The sequence below is a fragment of the Patagioenas fasciata genome, chromosome 12 (genome assembly GCF_037038585.1).
Source record: "Patagioenas fasciata isolate bPatFas1 chromosome 12, bPatFas1.hap1, whole genome shotgun sequence".
Taxonomy (NCBI): Eukaryota; Metazoa; Chordata; class Aves; order Columbiformes; family Columbidae; genus Patagioenas; species Patagioenas fasciata.
Window position 1 is genome coordinate 13,268,893 of NC_092531.1, and position 16,624 is coordinate 13,285,516.

Consider the following 16,624-nt stretch of genomic DNA (forward strand, 5'->3'; position numbering starts at 1 on the left):
TTTAAAAAGCACATTGGTTGAAGGAAACTGAACTGGTGAAAAGATAAATCCAACCACGCGGCACATCTGAAAAAAATAAATTACTTTCAAAATACCATCATTTGCTCAAGTTGAACATGGTTTGCCTTCTTTTAAATATACTGCTCACTACAGCTGCTCCATACGCAGAGCTGCTGCTTCCTCTGAGCTTTGCCATTAGTTTGTAAGAAAATATTCTGTTCTGTATGTGCCCCGTACAGGTTGCCATGGCTCTGCCTGAGCCAGCCCATGGCCAGTGCCAGGGCAAGTGGGATGCCCTTGCCTGCCTGGGAGATGAGGCAGAGCACGAAATGAAACCCCCCTCTGCAGGCATAAGGGCTCCTGCCCCACGGGGCACTCGGGGGGGGGAGCAGGGGGGCAGCTGGCTGCAGCCATGGGAGAGGACCCAGGAGGTAGAATAATCAGTAATGCTCATTATCTTCTGGGATGCACCTTCCCCTGCCTGCAGCTTTAAGGAGGCTGGATACAGAGCCTGCCCTTGTCCTGGCAGAGGTTTTCGGACATCCCCGTTTGCTCCTCCACCGATCCAGCCCGAGCTCCTGCCCCAGGCAGGGGTGCAGGTCTGGCAGATGCCACAGCTCTCACCACGCAAAGCCCCCACAGGCCCCGCAGCCGCCCCCAGCCCCAGCTACAACATGTTGTAGTAGGCCATCTCCTTCATGGCCTGCTCAGCCAGGGTGTGCTCATCTGGAGGGTTGCCCACCCCTCCATAGCCGTAAGAGTTCTCCTCCTCGAAGTCGTCCATCTCCTGCTGCCCATCCAGCTCGGTATGCTCAGCCCCGGCCAGGTCCATCATGGGATCTAGGGTTCAGACAGGGACACCCTGTGTTGGACCTGCCTCCCTCCATGCTGAAGGTCCAGAGCCAACAGCACCCTTGTCCCCTCTGGGGACAGTCAGGCTAAGAACAGCAGCATTTACCCCCTCCCACCCTGCAAAACCCTTTAACTGAAACCACAGCCACAAAATCACCAGAGGGGACCACCCTGTCCAGAGATGCCAAAGCCTTAATGGTTCCCTGAGGAGCTATTTATTTTAACTTATTTTTTTAATGGGACCTGAGCTTGCCGACAGGCACTGGCTGGAGCTGTGCCAGCGCAGCCTGGTGCCCAGAGCCATCAGCCCAGAGCTGGGTGCTCCCGGGAGCAGCGCAACCAGGAGATCACAGCACCCGCTCTGTGATAGGGACTGGCCACACTTGCACCCACCTTGGCTATCCAGGCTGATGTCCATCACCCCGTGCTTGACCTTCATGTGCCGGCTCAGGTTGCCCTTCAGGTTGAACTTGCTGGAGCAGTAGGGACACTTGAAGGGCTTGCTCCCCGCGTGCAGGTGCATGTGCCCCAGCAGGTTGTACATGCGGTTGAAGGATTTCCCACAGACCTGCGGGCAGTGGTCCCAGGTCAGCAGGGGCTCTCCTGCTGCTGCCCCCACCCCAGCAAAGGGCTCTGCAGCAGCCGCTTGCCTGTAACTGCGTGTCTTAGAGCAGAGCTTGTCCTGGGGACCCCACTGCTCCCACACATTCCCAGGAGTACTGGGGTTGTTTTTCCCCTTCTTCCTTAGTGGAGGCACTAATTGTCTCCTTCCGTTAGCGGTGCCCATGTCCTGCCCACAGCGCAGCTCTGAGCAGCCGCATCAGGACGAGCTGTTTGCCCAAGCGAACAGAGGGAGGCATCACAAAACTGCTTTTTCGTGCCCGAGGATTCAGCCCAGCTTGGCCAGGTTTCTCTGGGAGCACAGCACATCAGGGCCCACGCTAACCCCCCAGATCTGCACCCCTCTCAGATCTGCATCCCTGCCATAGACCCCTGACAATACCTTGCATTTGAATGGCTTCACCGGTGAGTGCACAATCATGTGGGTCTTGAGCGTCTGCTTCTGCACGAAGGTCTTGAAGCAGATGTGGCACTGGTAGGGCCGGACGCTGGTGTGGATCAGCATGTGCCGCTTCATGTTGGCCTGCAGCGTGAACTCCCGCCCGCACACCTCGCACTTGAACTCCTTCACACCCTGAGAGGGGTGGGGACAGAGGATGGTGGGACCAGCACCCAGTGCTGCCGGGGCAGCTCAGGGCCCTGCACAGCCCCCGCGGGAGCCAGGGCACATGGACGTGCTGGGCATGGGGTGGAGCCGGGGCCTGTGCTCCCCAAGGGGCACGGGGTGGGCTCCTTGCACTATGCAGAACTTTTGGGCCTGTCAGCAGGCTGGACCGCAGGAAACAGGGGAAGACTGACCCTCATCAGCTCATGTGCACCTTCCACAGAGCACCTCCTGCCCCTTCTGCAAGTGCAGACCCTGGGGCCACCCCCAAACTGCCCCATGGGCAACTCCAGCTGCCTAGTCCTGCAGTGGGCAGGATCCTGCCTCACCCCAGACCCCACCATCTCACCTGCACTGGAAATGCACCTGCAGCACTTTGAAAACCCAGTATGCGGTTCAGTGCTGCTGGAGAAAGAGCAGCTCCGCAAAGCGGCACCCACGGCAAGGGCTGGCTGGGGACCATGACTGCCACGTGGCAGCTGACCTGGTGTAGGGACATCGGGGCTGTGCTCGAGCCTGGCAGCATGCAGGGGGTGGCTGCAGGGAGAGAGGCTGGACGGGCATTGGGAGCCTGGCTGTGAGACCCAGCTCTACTCCCTGGCTCAGGCCAATCGCTGTCCCCAGAAGAACCCCTGGAAAAGGGTGAACCCCTCATCACTGCCCGCTGGAGGGGCCACGGCAGCACATGGCCAGGTCCCCGAAGTCACCCCGCGCAGCACCTGCAGCAGCTCTGAACCCCGCTCCCCAGGGATGTGAGGTCCAAGTAAGGAGTCTGGGCAGTCTCAAGGCTCCTGCCTGTAACAATTTCCTTTAACTGTTAATTAATGACCCCTAATGAATGACAGCCACCAGGGGGCCTCTGCCCACCTGCACCACTTGTGTCCCGGGGCTGGACAGGGCTTTGGGGTACTGGGACAACCCGTTTCCCAACACCCGTGTCCAGAACTGGCACATCTCCAGGCACAGCCCCTACCCCTACCTTGTGTGTGAGTGAGTGCTGCTTGAGGTGGTGGATCTGGCTGAATTCCATCCCGCACTCGGTGCAGACGAAGGGCCGCACGTTCTGGTGTTTCAGCATGTGGTTCTGCAGCTGGCTGCGGTAGTGGAAGGACTTGCTGCACTCCAGGCACTGGTAGAGCGTGGGGCCCTGGTGCGTGGCGAGGTGCCGCTTCAGCTGGGTGAGCGTGGAGAAGTCCAGCCCACACTCCACGCAGACGTGGCAGCGCCCGCTCTCATGCTTCACCTCGTGTGCCTTCAGCTCGCTGGGGTAGGCGAAGCCACGGCCGCAGAAGCGGCAGCTGTAGGGCTTGATGTCAGTGTGCAGCAGCATGTGCCGCTTCAGGTGGCTGGTCTGGGTGAAGGCCTTGCTGCAGACCTCGCACTTGTGGGGCCGTGTGCCCTGGTGGGTCAGCAGGTGGGTCTGCAGGTGGCTGGGCTGCTTGAAGAGCTTGTTGCAGTGCGGGCAGGAGTGGGGTTTGATGCCGTTGTGGCCCAGGATGTGGGTCACCAGGTTGTACTTGGAGGTGTAGGACTTCTCGCACATGCGGCACTGCCAGCGCTTCTGCCGGTCCCCAGCCTCCACCAGGTATGAGTCATCGATCTGCACATTGATGTCCAGCCGGTCCAGCTGCGCCTTCTTGTTGCTGGTGGCCCCCGCTGCCTCCACCTCCCCCGGCTCCTGCCAACCGAAGCCCTGCTCACTCTTCACCGGCTCGGGGGACGCCGGCACGGGGGCCTCTGCCTCGTCGGGGGATGAGGCGCCCGCCTCAAAGGGGCACTCGGTCCGCAGGGCCCCCGCAGTGCCACCCTCTGCCACAGCCGGGTTGGTGTCCCCGGGGTGGCTCTCAGGGCCTTCCGGGCACGGGTGCCGGCGCAGGTGCCGCAGGCGCCGGGGCCTCCTGCTGAAGGCGCTGAGGTCAATCATCTTCATGGTGCTGCTCTGCATCGCTTGCTCCTGGCTGGGCTCCTGGCTGGGCTCCTGGCTGGGTGGTGGGCAGCCATGCTGCTGCTCACCCTCCTCATCCCCAGGGCTGGACACATCATGCAGTGCCTCACCCTCCGCCTTCTCACACTTGACCTTGGGCACCAGCCTCACAGGAGGCCGCTTCCTCCTCCGGGCATGCTTCTCCAGGGGTGACTCTGCCTCCAAGGCGTCCTCCTCCTGCCCGTCCCCTGGCGCCTGCCCCTCGCCCTCAGGCTCCCCAGGCTCTACGGTGTCCGGCAGCTCCTCGCCCAGGCCCGGAAAGAAGCTGGCAGGGCTGACAGTGGCCCCGAGCAGCTCATTCTCAGACACCAAGCCCAGAACCGCAGCCTGTGCCAGGGACAGCACCACCACCGCGTCCGTCTGGGTCCCGCACTCGGTGAAGCGATCCATCTCTGTCTACACTGTCATGGCTGCGGAGGCAAAGACACAGTTATTAGCCACTTGGCGAGGGGCTTGTTCCAGCCGTCACCCCTTTGCTGACCTTGGCAGAGGCTGGGTCTGCGGCGGCACCAGGTGTGGGGCACCCTGGGGACAGCAGCTCTGCTCCTGAGCCTGGGACAAACCAGGAGCTCCCTGTGCTCTGGGGATTCTGGGGACACACCAGCCTGGAGAGCCAAGCATGGGGCATGTTCCCACCAAAACAGTGTGACCGGCATGGGCAGAGCTGCAGGGAGGAATAAGGCCCTTCTGAAGAGCCGGTGTTCCTCACCAGGCACACAGAGCCTGTGCCCTCCCCACCAGCACCAGCCCCTTCTGAGCGCTCGGGGCAGTCGGCCAGCGATCCCAGGAAAAGCTGCCATGAACGGGCTGGGAACCTGGGATGGAGCACAGAGGAGAGCGGGGCAGGCACCGCTGCACCTTGGGGCTGCTGCTCTGCCATCCGTCCCCAGACTCCTCCAGTTGGCTCCTGCATGTTCCCTGGCGACTGGGGCTGGGAAACAGGGAGGGGACAAAGCAAAACAGAGTGAAATGAGAAGTGGGAGTGATGTGAAGGTACAAGCAACTCTGCCCATGGAGGAGCATGCTGGCAGGCCAGGGAAAAATGCACCAGCTGCCAAAACACTCCCCTTGGATGGAAGGTAGTTTATGCATTTTGTTTAGTGAGGATTAAAACAACACTTTGAGAACATTCTTGCACTCGGCTCACTTGCACCCTGGGGCCTGACAGCCCAGTATCCACCCCAGAGAGGATGTAACAGGGTCCCAAGGGATGTGGAGCCTGGAGCAGTAGTACCTGACTGCCCCGGGACCCATCCATGGGGCAGCACTGGGCCCCCAGCAGCTCTGGGGCAGCCGGTGAGGACGGGCAGGAAAGCGATGGGAGAGAAGATGAAAGGGAGGGAGGAGGCTGCTGCTGCCTCCTGCAGTGAAGAACGTTCTCCTAAATATCATTATTTTGCAGCTACAAAGAGAAATCCTACGGGGGAGGTAAAACAGGAATAAACTCCAAACCAGATTATGTCGCAGTCCCAGGAGCACCTGCACACTGTGAGAGGCAATCCTGGGCTAAATAATCACTCTCTGAGGAGAGAAACCCCCCCAAGAAGTTATCATCCCCACAGTTCTCACCACGGCATCCGCATGGCCTCCACGCCAGATCCCACCAGCCTGTCCGGTGACAGCTGCAGGGACAAGGAGCACATTGGCCTCTCCACTCACACACTCCACAGGCAGCTGCTGCTCCTGCAGCTCCTCTGCAAGCCCGAAGAGTGTGGCCTGTGTCCTCTCACGCCAGCTCTGCACCCACCCAGATGCCGTGGCACAGCACACATGTCCCTTTGGGGAAGGGGAAGTGATGGGGAAAGGGAGAAGAGCCAGCATGAAATCAGGAAGAGCCAGAAATGGAGGGGAGACAAGGGGACCCCTCGCACCTGCAGCCCCCTGCGGAACCGGAGAGAGGAGATGGCGAGGAGGAGAATGAGGGGAGGAGGAGGGGGAGTGCGGAGGCAGCGAAACAAAGAGAGGAGCGGGGGGAGGGCGGCGGCGGGAGGAGGAGGAGAGCGGGAGGAAGGATGGGGAGGAAGACGGAGAAGCCGGGGAGGAAGACGGAGAAGCCGGGGAGGCGGCTGCCCGCGGGCACAGCCGGGCCCTGGGACCCCTCTCCCGGGAGGCTCCCGGGGGCCCATCACACACCGCCCCGGCAGCCGCGGTGCGAGGGCAGGTTCTCAGCATCATCCTCCTCCTCCTGTTCTTGCCGGGGGTTTCGGCTGGAGGGAGGCAGGGGGAAAGCCTTTCCATTGGGTTTTGGATTGTTTTCCTTCGCGCTTCGGAGCAGTTTGTGTTTCCACATACAATGGGTGTCCCTTACAGCCCAGTTAAGATCACGCCGTTCCCAAGGATTTCTCCACAGGCACTTACACAGGACGATAACCACCCACGTCCTCCTCCTGCAGCCAGTGTTGTCACCGCGGCTGGGGACAGGAAGGCACCACCGGGTCCTGCTCCCCATGGCAGGTGCCAGTAAACACCGTGCAAGGGCGACACTCAACCTGGACAGCCCCACATTCACCTGGCATGGGGAGCCCTGTAGCTGCCTTGGGACAGGAGAGGGGACACGAGATGAGACCCAAGTGATCTCCCTGTCTCCAGCACTGGGCAGGGGGATGGGGATGGGGATGTCAGCCAGACCCCCTGCACAGCTCTGGGTCTTTGTCCCCCAGTATGAGCAGCACAAGACAAGTAAACTGGAGGTTTTTGGAAGAAAGTATAATAAAGTGTAATTCCTAGACCAGAGCACTCAGGGAACAGGGATGAGCTCAGCTCCTTTGGGCCTCGGTACAAAAATAAACCCCTTGTGTTACACAAATCACTCCTCACACTTTCTCTATCGAACACGCGACCTCTGGTACACGAGCAACAGAGCTTTGTGATCGAGGAGTGAGGCCACGAGAGCTCGCGGAGCTGCTGCAGCTGCACAAACACGGCGGGCAGAGCAGTGCGGACGGGGCAGATGCTTTTGTTTCAATTCTCGCTCTCACTTCCATATTCAGCCTTCTCGGGTCTTGCAAAGCGGGTTGGAAACACTGTTTCCCAACACATGGGCAAGGAAGGCTGGGTCACGTATTTCAGCTCCCCCAGGAAACACCCTGACAGCCCCCAGGGTGAAGAGCCCTCCCCTGGCCTTAAATCCGAACATTCAACTCAGGTTGAGGTGCTCTCCAGCTCCTCTGCCAATGGAAACAGTCGCCTGCCCACATGTGGAGTTACACAAATGCACTTGTTTACGTCCCCTCCGAAAGCCCCGTGTTCCCAGTCCCGCCCACCCACGTCTTCCCTGTCCCCCCCCCGCCGCCATCCTTCTCCAATGCTCGTGGGATGGACGCACCCAGGGCTGGTGGCAGCAGCTCCTGTCCCTGCTCCTCTGGGGGTTGTGAAATTTGGTTTTCTTTCAGTATTTCTCCTCCCACTCCTTGGAGGTTTTTGTCTCCGTGCAATCTCTCCTCTCCTCCCGCCTTTCTCAACACGCTGGGAAGGGTCCGACTCTGCCCTGGCACATCCCTGCGGTCCCTGCCCCCCGCCCGCAGCCCACTGGCCGCCTCCTCAGAGCCTCCACCAGCGTCTCGCTCACTTCCCAGTCTTGAGGCACTTAAATATATAGATATATATTTAACATAACTTTCACTTGTATAATTTTACTTGTATTTACCTCCCTTGCTCATCTTTGACCACTCAAACACCTCTCACCTGAGGACTCTTACACCAGAGAGGTCTCCTCCTGCGCAGCATTTTGCACAACAGCCTCTCCATCCCCCAATAGGTTTCTTGCTGAATTCCAGTTTTCCAGCCACTGCCCCAGACTAAGAGCCACCCATCTCTGGACACTTCTCCCTTCCCTTTGCTGTTTTAAGTCCCTCGGTTTCACCTGGCCTTACACTGTCCCATCAGCCCCTCACGCAGCCAAACCACAGCAGACACCAATGCAACCGCCCTGGAAACAGGACTCTTCCTAAACCTAAACCGAGCAGCCTGAAAAATCACGTCTGGGTCATGAAAACCTCACTCGTGCACACATACGAGGTTTGACGGCAATGTCCTAGATCTGGTGTGGGGAAACAGAGCAAAACAACCACATGCCCCCGTTGAAGGTCTCTGCAAGGGGCTGTAGCCCCCCAACCACCTCTACTCTCTGCTGGGGGTTTGACTCTTCAAAAACCCTGTTTGCTTTCAGGCTCCATTTCCCAACCACATGCCCTTGAAGGTCACCAACACCAAATCTCACCCAGCCCTTCCTGTGGGACAGGGAGCCAAGGGCACCCAAAACCCAAAGAGTTTGTGAGATTTACCTTGCGCAGCCATCCCGAGGAGCTGTGACCTCCCTCTGCAAGGACAGAACCCCTCAACTCACTGCAGCTGCTAGCCCATGTTCTCTCTGCCCATCAGGGTAAGTGCTGGCACATGTGTGGGTGCCAGGACCCCCCAGTAGCAGCAGCTGCTCATCTCCTGTCACCCACCTGCGGTATGACGGGCCCTGTGACCGACCCACAGCACCCGGGGGGCCTTTGGAACTTTTCTCCACTGAGAGAAAACCAGTGTCACAGCGCAGGCAGCAGCGGGGCAGAGAGCTCCCCGCGAGGCTCCTGTCAGCCGCCAGTCCCTGTGCCGGCCATCTGAGAGAGGCACCCCGCAGACCCTGGAGCTGCACCCCCAAGCCCGAACTCCAGCGGTGACAGGTGCCACAGGGCTGGGCGGCTATGGGACCCCTGGGTGGGACCCTTTTGTGGGACCCCATTGCAGGGGCCCTTTGTGGGACCCCCATTGTGAGACCCTTTGCAGCCCTGCTGTGGAGCCCCCCTGCTGATCAACAAACCTCTAATATTTGTGGGAATACCTTTGATTTTATTTTTCTTCCTTTCTTAGAAGAAGCTTTCATTTAAATTTAATAAAGGAAAAATCAGTCTTTCATCCTTTTTTTTTTTCTTTGTGGTTTTCACATAAAGCTGCTCAAAGCACCCACAAAAATTCTAAACAGAAAAATATTTTTTCCCTGAGAATCACAACAACTAAAATTATTCATAAAGCCAATTCAGAGCATTTGTCCTGCACCAGGCCTGGTGAGCCAAAGTTCTGAGAAACCGGGAAGAGGATGCATGGTGCTGGGCTGCTGCTACCAAATAAACTTGGCATTTTTAAAGAAATCAAAACAATTTTAGAGTTCATTCAATCAGTCTCCATATTAGATATTATCTGTGCTTTTAAAGGAAAACTTTTGTTAAATGACTTCTCTAGAAAAAAGCTGCTTATTGTAAGTTGATTAGAAAACAGAACTGCTCCCTCCAGCCTGGGATACACTTTCTGACACAGACAGACGTACGTGGGGTTGTGTGTATCACGTGAAGTGGTTCTGGGGGAGGGATTATTGTCTTTTGGAGCTTTGATTTAAAAAAGAAAAAAGGACACAAGCTACTACTTGCAGCATGATAATGTTTTTCAGTAAGATTAGGTGAAAAAACAAGTTGGGGAAAATGGTGACATCAGGTGCGTGAGACACACAATGCCTGACCCGCTTTGTCAGCTTGGGTCAAACCCCTCCCAGCTGCCCTGTTCATATTTCTGTTAGTGATTCTTACCCAAATCACTGTGTTTATCGGTGAGAATTAAACATTTACCTCTTTGAAGCCGCCAGGTTTTTGGCAAACTCTGACTGGAGGGAAAAAGGAATGTTTTTTAAATCACTGGAGATCACCATTTCTGCAGAATAAAAGTGTTCAGAGCACAAAGCTGCCTCATTCCCCACATTGCCAGCCCAGGGACACGGGAGCAGCCGGTGCAGCTGGGACCTTCCCGGAACCAGCCAGAGCCAAAGCTGAGCACAAACTGCCTTTCAAACGACGTTTGGTGCTGGGCTGTTTGCTGGGACTGGGGCAGCCAAACTACAGCAGCTCCGGTCCCGTCACCTGTGGGCTCTGCCTGGCAGCCCCGGCCCTGTGACCGCAATGGAGGACACCAGGATTTGTCCCAACCTGGCACACGATTTCCATGGGAAACCTTCGCTCCATGGGACAGGGATCAGGACAGCTCTGCTGAGTAGGGAAGTGGCAGCACTGGGAAGCCACAGCCCTGCCCCAGGGATTCTCCTGTCCCCCAGCACCGGCCAGGGCGGCAAGGAATGTTCCAGTGATGGAACCCGGGGTGAGAGGGGTCGGCCTGGGAGCAGCCACCAATGCTGCAGTCAGTCACCACGGAGCGACAGAGCAGTGATCCCCAACGCTGTCTGGCTCCCCAGCAGACAGGCACCCAGCCTGACCCAGGACGTCCCGCCCCGGGCCTCCCTGTCTGCGGAGAACGTGCCGCCCTCCTCCACCGAGCGCAGCTCTATCGTCCCTCCATCACTCCCCACCCCCAGCATCCTCTGCTCCTCATCGCTCCTCCATCCCTCCGTCGCTCCCTCATTCTTCCCGTTTCCCTGGCAACGCCCATCTAGCACTGGAGATCTGTCCCCTCTCTCCCTCTTATCTTTCTCCTTTCTCTTTCATCTATCTCCTCATCTCCTTCTCTATTCCAAACCTCTGTCCTTTGCTTCCTTTCTTTCTCTCTCCCTTTTCATCTCCTCCAATGTCTTCTCTATCTCAGGGTCACAATTATTTGAATCTCACTTTAAAAAAATAATCTACTTAATTAACCACTGTGCCACCAACTCCACTCCTGCTCCCGCAGCCCACCTGTGCGAGAGGGACCTCTGCCCGTGCCCGAGCGCTACTGTGCCCTTCTGCCAAGAGCGGTACGGCTACCTGCTTTGGCCAGGCCCTGCCAGCCTTTCCCAAAAGCCCCAAACAAAGGGGAAGCAGAATTCTGCCCTCACTCGAGCAGACATTCAGGATGGGACAGCCAGAGCACCCTCCTGAGCTCACCTGCCGCATTCTGCCATTGCAGTGCTATGCAAGGGGTCCCTGCTTTACTGGAATTTATGTGCATTTGCCATTCACCCAGACCCATGGTTTTGGCAGGATCGGAGCAGCCTTGGGCACATACCCGTGCTCTCGGCCTCACGTTCCACAGCGGGACACGCTGCCGGGCACAGCCCCCCCAGAGCCCCGTCCGCCACCCCTCTCACACCGGGAGAGCTGGTGGCTCCAGCCAGCGCCTGCTCCTGTGTCTTACACCAGCCCGCAACTTCTGCCTTATGTCAAAGCAACCAGGGGAGACTAAAATTAACAAGGAAAAGATGCTTTCTGAAAATCAGAGTCCTAATTGCACTGGTTCGGCCATGGGGTGCTGGAAGGACATGCCATGCAGGAGGACAGGCTCTGGGCTCTGGGCACGGCAGAAGGAGTGGGGGGCCAGGTCTGGCTGGGCGGTGCAGGGTTGCTCCCCAGGGACCCCATTCCGTGGTGTGCAGTTCAGCCCAGAGCCATCGGGGCAGGTTTGTTCCCTGCACCAGGAACCCCCTGTGCACAGGCTGACTGTGCCAGAGCAGATGGGGGAGCCAGCGATCCCACACAGCCCGAAACCTGGTGTTCCTTGAGCGACCAACCTGGCCAACGGTCGATGTCCGGAGCAGCTCGGGTGTGAGCACTGGAGAGGGGGATTCTCATCACCCCCCACAGCTGCCTCCCTTAGGGAACTCCTCTTGCCTTGCTACTCCGCACAACACCACTTCTTCAGCCGACACTGACCAAGCTTTAAGCCTGATTTATCAGCCCTTCTGCCTAGGCAGCTCTTCTGGAACCAAGACGATGGAGCTGCTGGGAGTCCTGGATGGCGAGCTGCTGGTGGCACCAAACTGTGCCAGGGAGCAGCAGCTCGGGGACCAGCCAGGGATCTTCCATGAGACCAGGCCACGATCGCCGTGGCCTTATGGACGTGTGCCAGAGCCCTCTTGCTCCTCTGTCGGGGAAGGGCTGGAACCCGCGGAGCCCGGCAACCCGCAGCCCTGTGTCATCAGACCCGATGGCTCTCCATGGCCACTGGCCACCCTGGCACCACTCCCCGGCACATCCCGTGGTCTCCCATGGGCAACCACAATGTTCTCCCTTCAAAATGACACAACTGTGGCCTCTCCATCCCCATCCAGCTCCCTCCTCCCCAGTGCGACGCAGGGACACACCGGGCAGAGCTCTTGGGATGGTTCTGTCAGAGCCTGTTGTCACCTCGTGTCTGAAAATGCTGCCGCTCACTTGCACAGGAGCCCCAGCGACAGAAATAGTGATTAAATACCAGTAACTGGTGCCCAAAGGTGTGGGGTGAGCAGTGGGCAGGGGCGAGCTCGAGCAGGGCGGAGGAAGCAGCTGCTCCTCCTGGAATCCCCGCTTGTGGCACCCACACCCAGCAACCCCCCGCACCCAGCACCCACCCCCATACCCTCCGCTCTGGGGGCTCTGGTTTGGCCGCAGGTTGGGACTGATGGCATTTGTGTGCGGTGAGGAGTGGGGAGAAATCCCACCATCCCAGGCCCTCTTCAAAGGCTCTGCACAGAAACCTCGCTCTCCCTTGGAAAACAATTTTTGCTTTTAAGTGAAATAAACAGGGAAAGAAAGACTTTCAAGTTCCTCCTTGCTGCAACGACTTCTCTTCCACATACTCCCTTTCCTCTCCGAAAATAGAAGAGCTATTCAAAAAAGACGCAAGAAGAAAAAAGGAACTGAATAGAGGAAAGAGGAAAGAAAAAATGGAGCCCCAAGGGGGTGGAGAAAAACAGAATGAAAAGACAGCAAAAGTAAAGAAAAGGGATGAAAAATAAAGGAGGGGGAAGAGAGAGACAGACAGAGAAGCTTTGAAAAGAAAGAATGCTCCCAGCCTGAATACAGTGTGCATGAAAAAAAGAGCGCTTGAAAAGAAACAGCCAGATGAAATGACCTCTCATTCACAGCCTGTGCCAATCACCACCACAATGTAAATCCTTTCTTCTTTTCTGCATTCTCTCTCTTTCCAGCGGGGGCAGAGGGAAGAGGAAGAAAGGGGAGTTAATTCTCAGCACAGCAGAAAATAAATCTGCTCTTTGCTAACTCTCTGAAAGAAACGCCGAGCTACTTTAAAAAATACCTCTCCCAGTAATCACGCATGCAGATATGTAGAAAAGGAAACGCAGTTCTGCACAGAGCGGCTGTGGGAAGGCCCGTCCTCACGCAGAAGGTCCCCCAGATGCAAAGCCACCAGGAACGAGCACAGAGCAAATCCCAGAGAAAAACAATCTATAGGAACAAGCATGGCCCTGAAAAGCGATGTGTGCCAGGAATTGAGGTCAAACCCCAGACCTCGCCAGGAAAGATGAGGGATGGTTGTGACAGACACAAAACCAGGGGCCTGATTCTGGGCCAGGCGCTGCAGGTGCCGGGGCCAGGGGGAGGGCCGGTGCATGGTGCAGCCCCCGCACCCTGCAGACCCCAAAGCCCCTAACAGATGAAGGCGACAGCAGAGACCCTGGCCAGGAGAGCCCTGATGAGGCTGTGAACCCCAGCACCAACCCGTTTGGTTCAGTATCTTCAGCAGAGGCGGGCGGTGAACAGACCCTCATGTGTGGAGATGAACCAAACAATACAGCAAGGAGAGAGAAATGGTAACAGAGCAAAGGGAGTGCAGAAATGCAGTGAAAAATGCTGCAGATGGAGCCCCCAGGACAGCGGGTCCCCAGGGACACCCTGCAAGAGGCACCCCGGGTCCTGCCGCACCTCAGTTGATGCGACGGCAAAATGGACCTGGGCTGCCCAGCACCTCCTGCTCGCATCCCCTGCCCAGCGTCCCCAGGCCAGGGGTTAATTATAAACTGTGAGGACCCCAGAGCGGAGCCATAAAAGTGGCTGGAGGTCAGAGGGACTGACACACACAAGTAGGAGCTCAAGCACCCTTGTATGTGTGGCCCAGCTGGCTGGTTGTAAAAGGGGAAAACCAACCAAAATGCTATAAATGAGAGTTGTGTGCCACCCCAAAGGGAACAGGAGTTGCCTGATAGGATGTGAAACAACCTCTTGGGGTGAGAGAACGAGAGAAGACCCCCTCATAGTGGAAAGACAGTATCACTTTCAAGACCATTACTGCCCTTATCCTCGGGAACAATTCCAATATGTTTTATATTCTCCATGTGCGGAGCATGCCCGTCCACAGGCAGTGCTACCCACAGGGCGACAGCTCCCAGATCCAGCCACCCCCTCCTTGAGCTCCATCCTACGTGGGGCTGCTGGACTGGGGACACGGGGACCCAGGGACTGCAGATCCATTCACGGCAGCCAGAACTTCCAGCCGAGAGGAAGGTGAACGCTCAGCACTGCACATGGTTTTGCTGGTAAGTTCAGTCTCCTCACGTGCTGCGCAGCGGCTGGGAAGCGCTCCCCAACCCCCGGGCTGCTTCGTACTGCTGGGCCAGAACCACCACCAAGAGGGGCTAATCTGAGCATGCTAATTAATCCTCAGACACATAATATTTCACACATAAACCTGTCAGAGCCTTCAAAGCCCTGTTATTGGTGTGTGGAGCCAGGTCTTGCTGTTGGCACGGGGTGAGGAGGTGCCGGTGAGGGGACATTTCACTCTGTGTCACCTCTGCCAACTTAGGATTTTCAGGCCATCCTGCTTTGGAGAAAAGTGCCAGGAGCTGCAGCAGCCGCTGTGAGCCTGCAGCCACCGCAGGTCCCCGAGCACACACAGCATGACCTGGTTTGCTCTGAAGGGAGAAGATCCCCTGATCAGCCTTTGAGAGGGGAAACACGGCCAAAGCAGCGGGGGGAACACAGGACCTCCCAGCTCAGTGTCTCCAGGAACTGGCTCCCACACATGAAATGTCCCCTGCAGGACTCACTGGTAACACCTGTGTGGGGGCAGAAATGTTAAATAAACACACCGAGTGCACTTTTCTGTGGCCCACGGGTGAAAGGACAAGGGAGAATCAGAGCTTTGGGGCAGCCCAAGGGCTGGGGACCCAGGACCCCTGGGAACGTCTCATTTCTGATTTCTGGGCTAACAGTGCTGTCGGACACATTGCACCCTTTTAGGAGCAGGCCTGACTGCTTGTCTGCAAATGCCATATTACTTTCAGAGCCACAAGGTGAAAAATGTTTCAGCTCCTTTCCTGAGCAGCTGGAAAGGTGTTTGGAGCGCGTGGTCCAGGATGCCGAGGGCTTTGGTAGCCAAGCCCTTGTCCTGGCACACAGTCCACCGCAGCGGATGGCGCTGCCCCACTCTGTCCCGCTGGCTTCCAGCAGCACCGGGGGGGCTCCGGCGACATCCCTGGCTGTAGCAAGGCCGATTCTACCTCTAATTATGCCTGTGTTCCATTAGGGGCTCAGTTGAGACCATGGCTAACGTGCCACAGTGATTTTGGTTTACTGAAGCTCAGCAAACGGGTTTCCAAGCACCAGTGTTCGCACACCAGCCCCGTCCGCCACCCACCCTGCTGGGGACTGGAGACAGCAGCTTGTCCCCAGTCCCCCACCTGATCGGCAGCACCGCAGGAACACAGAGTCTGCTTCAAAATACTGAACTTCATCATTAAAGGAAAAATCCTCCAGCACAGAGCCCAACCTAACACAGATGAAAAGTGTGAGGCAGTGACAGGTACAACGCAAGGCAGTGGAGCCAGTGACTGATATGGAAAACGCCTCCAAGCCAGGAGGCACTGAGTGTCTTAACGAAGGATAATGAACAGCTACAGGACAGGCACTTCAGAAAATAAAGGCTGAATCTCTAATTTCAGACTATGAGAGAATGAAGTTTGGGGCTTGGGTTGTGTTTTATGTTGTGTTTTTTCTTTGGTTGTTTTTTTGTTTGTTTGGTTGGTTGTTTTTTTTGAGGTGAGCTACTTTTCATTCCACTCCAGACACATCAGTGGGGACCCATCCAGGTGATCCCTGCAGAAAGGGCCCCTGCGTGAAGGACTCCACATCCAACGTCCCTCATGTTCCCAGTGACTCCAGAAATTCACACTTTGAAATCTGAGTCCTGAAATGCATCAGACCGGAGCAGCTGCGAGCAGAGGACAAGTGGCCACGGGACATTTCTACTCTCCCAGAGCTCAGGAAGTGTCCCTGGGCACTGAGCAGCCCGTGCCACTGGCAAACCCGGGCAGATTTGGGCAAACCCAGGCAGGAGCTGCCACAGGTGCCGGGGGATGAACCCCCCACGGGATGCACTCAGCAGAGATTATTGTCAAATTTAATGGAAAATGCAGTGTACAGACTGCTGGCCATGACTGAGGGGGGTGGGGATGTTTGTACTTTTTACTCATGTTATTAAATATTTTAACATATCCACAAGGCTGTTTTGTCTGTAGTTCTGCCTTTGCTTTGGCAGCACCGAGGGCTGGCTCACACTCGGGTCTGCTTGAACCACCCCAGTCCCATTTTCATTGCAATCTGCATAATTGCTGTATCTTGCACTCTTTCTTCTTACAGCAAGAAAGTCCTATAAATATACAGAATATTCAGCTGTTGAAATAATTTGCTTATATGTGTCCCTTGTTGATAATCATAAAACGAAACCAAACCACTCAAAGCCCCATAAATCAAGGCTTCCTCTCTGCAGACGCGTTCTGCAGTCACCCTGATGGGCTTCGAACAGCCAGGGCAGAAAACAGGGAAGGATGAGGGGAAACACAGCAGAGGGGCTGCTACCACCAGCTGCAAAGGCTCTTTCAG

The 16,624-nt window shown here is 56.8% G+C and overlaps 1 protein-coding gene across 3 annotated transcripts in view; it reads right to left on the reverse strand.

Moving 5' to 3' along the window:
• The window catches only part of ZNF710 (zinc finger protein 710), a 22,705-nt gene continuing 6,081 nt past the window's right edge, over positions 1 to 16,624 (reverse strand). Inside the window, exons 2-6 of one of the 3 annotated variants that reach the window (XM_071813909.1) lie at positions 5,631 to 5,683; positions 3,057 to 4,471; positions 1,856 to 2,047; positions 1,246 to 1,420; positions 1 to 840 (exon numbers count right to left, since the gene is read on the reverse strand). In XM_071813909.1, the coding sequence (XP_071670010.1) occupies positions 668 to 840; positions 1,246 to 1,420; positions 1,856 to 2,047; positions 3,057 to 4,451 (1,935 nt within the window). In that variant the 5' untranslated portion in view covers positions 4,452 to 4,471; positions 5,631 to 5,683 and the 3' untranslated portion in view covers positions 1 to 667. Of the gene's footprint in view, positions 841 to 1,245; positions 1,421 to 1,855; positions 2,048 to 3,056; positions 4,472 to 5,630; positions 5,838 to 16,624 lie in introns of all 3 variants that reach the window. The other 2 variants (XM_071813908.1, XM_065847305.2) reach the window with 2 other exon arrangements.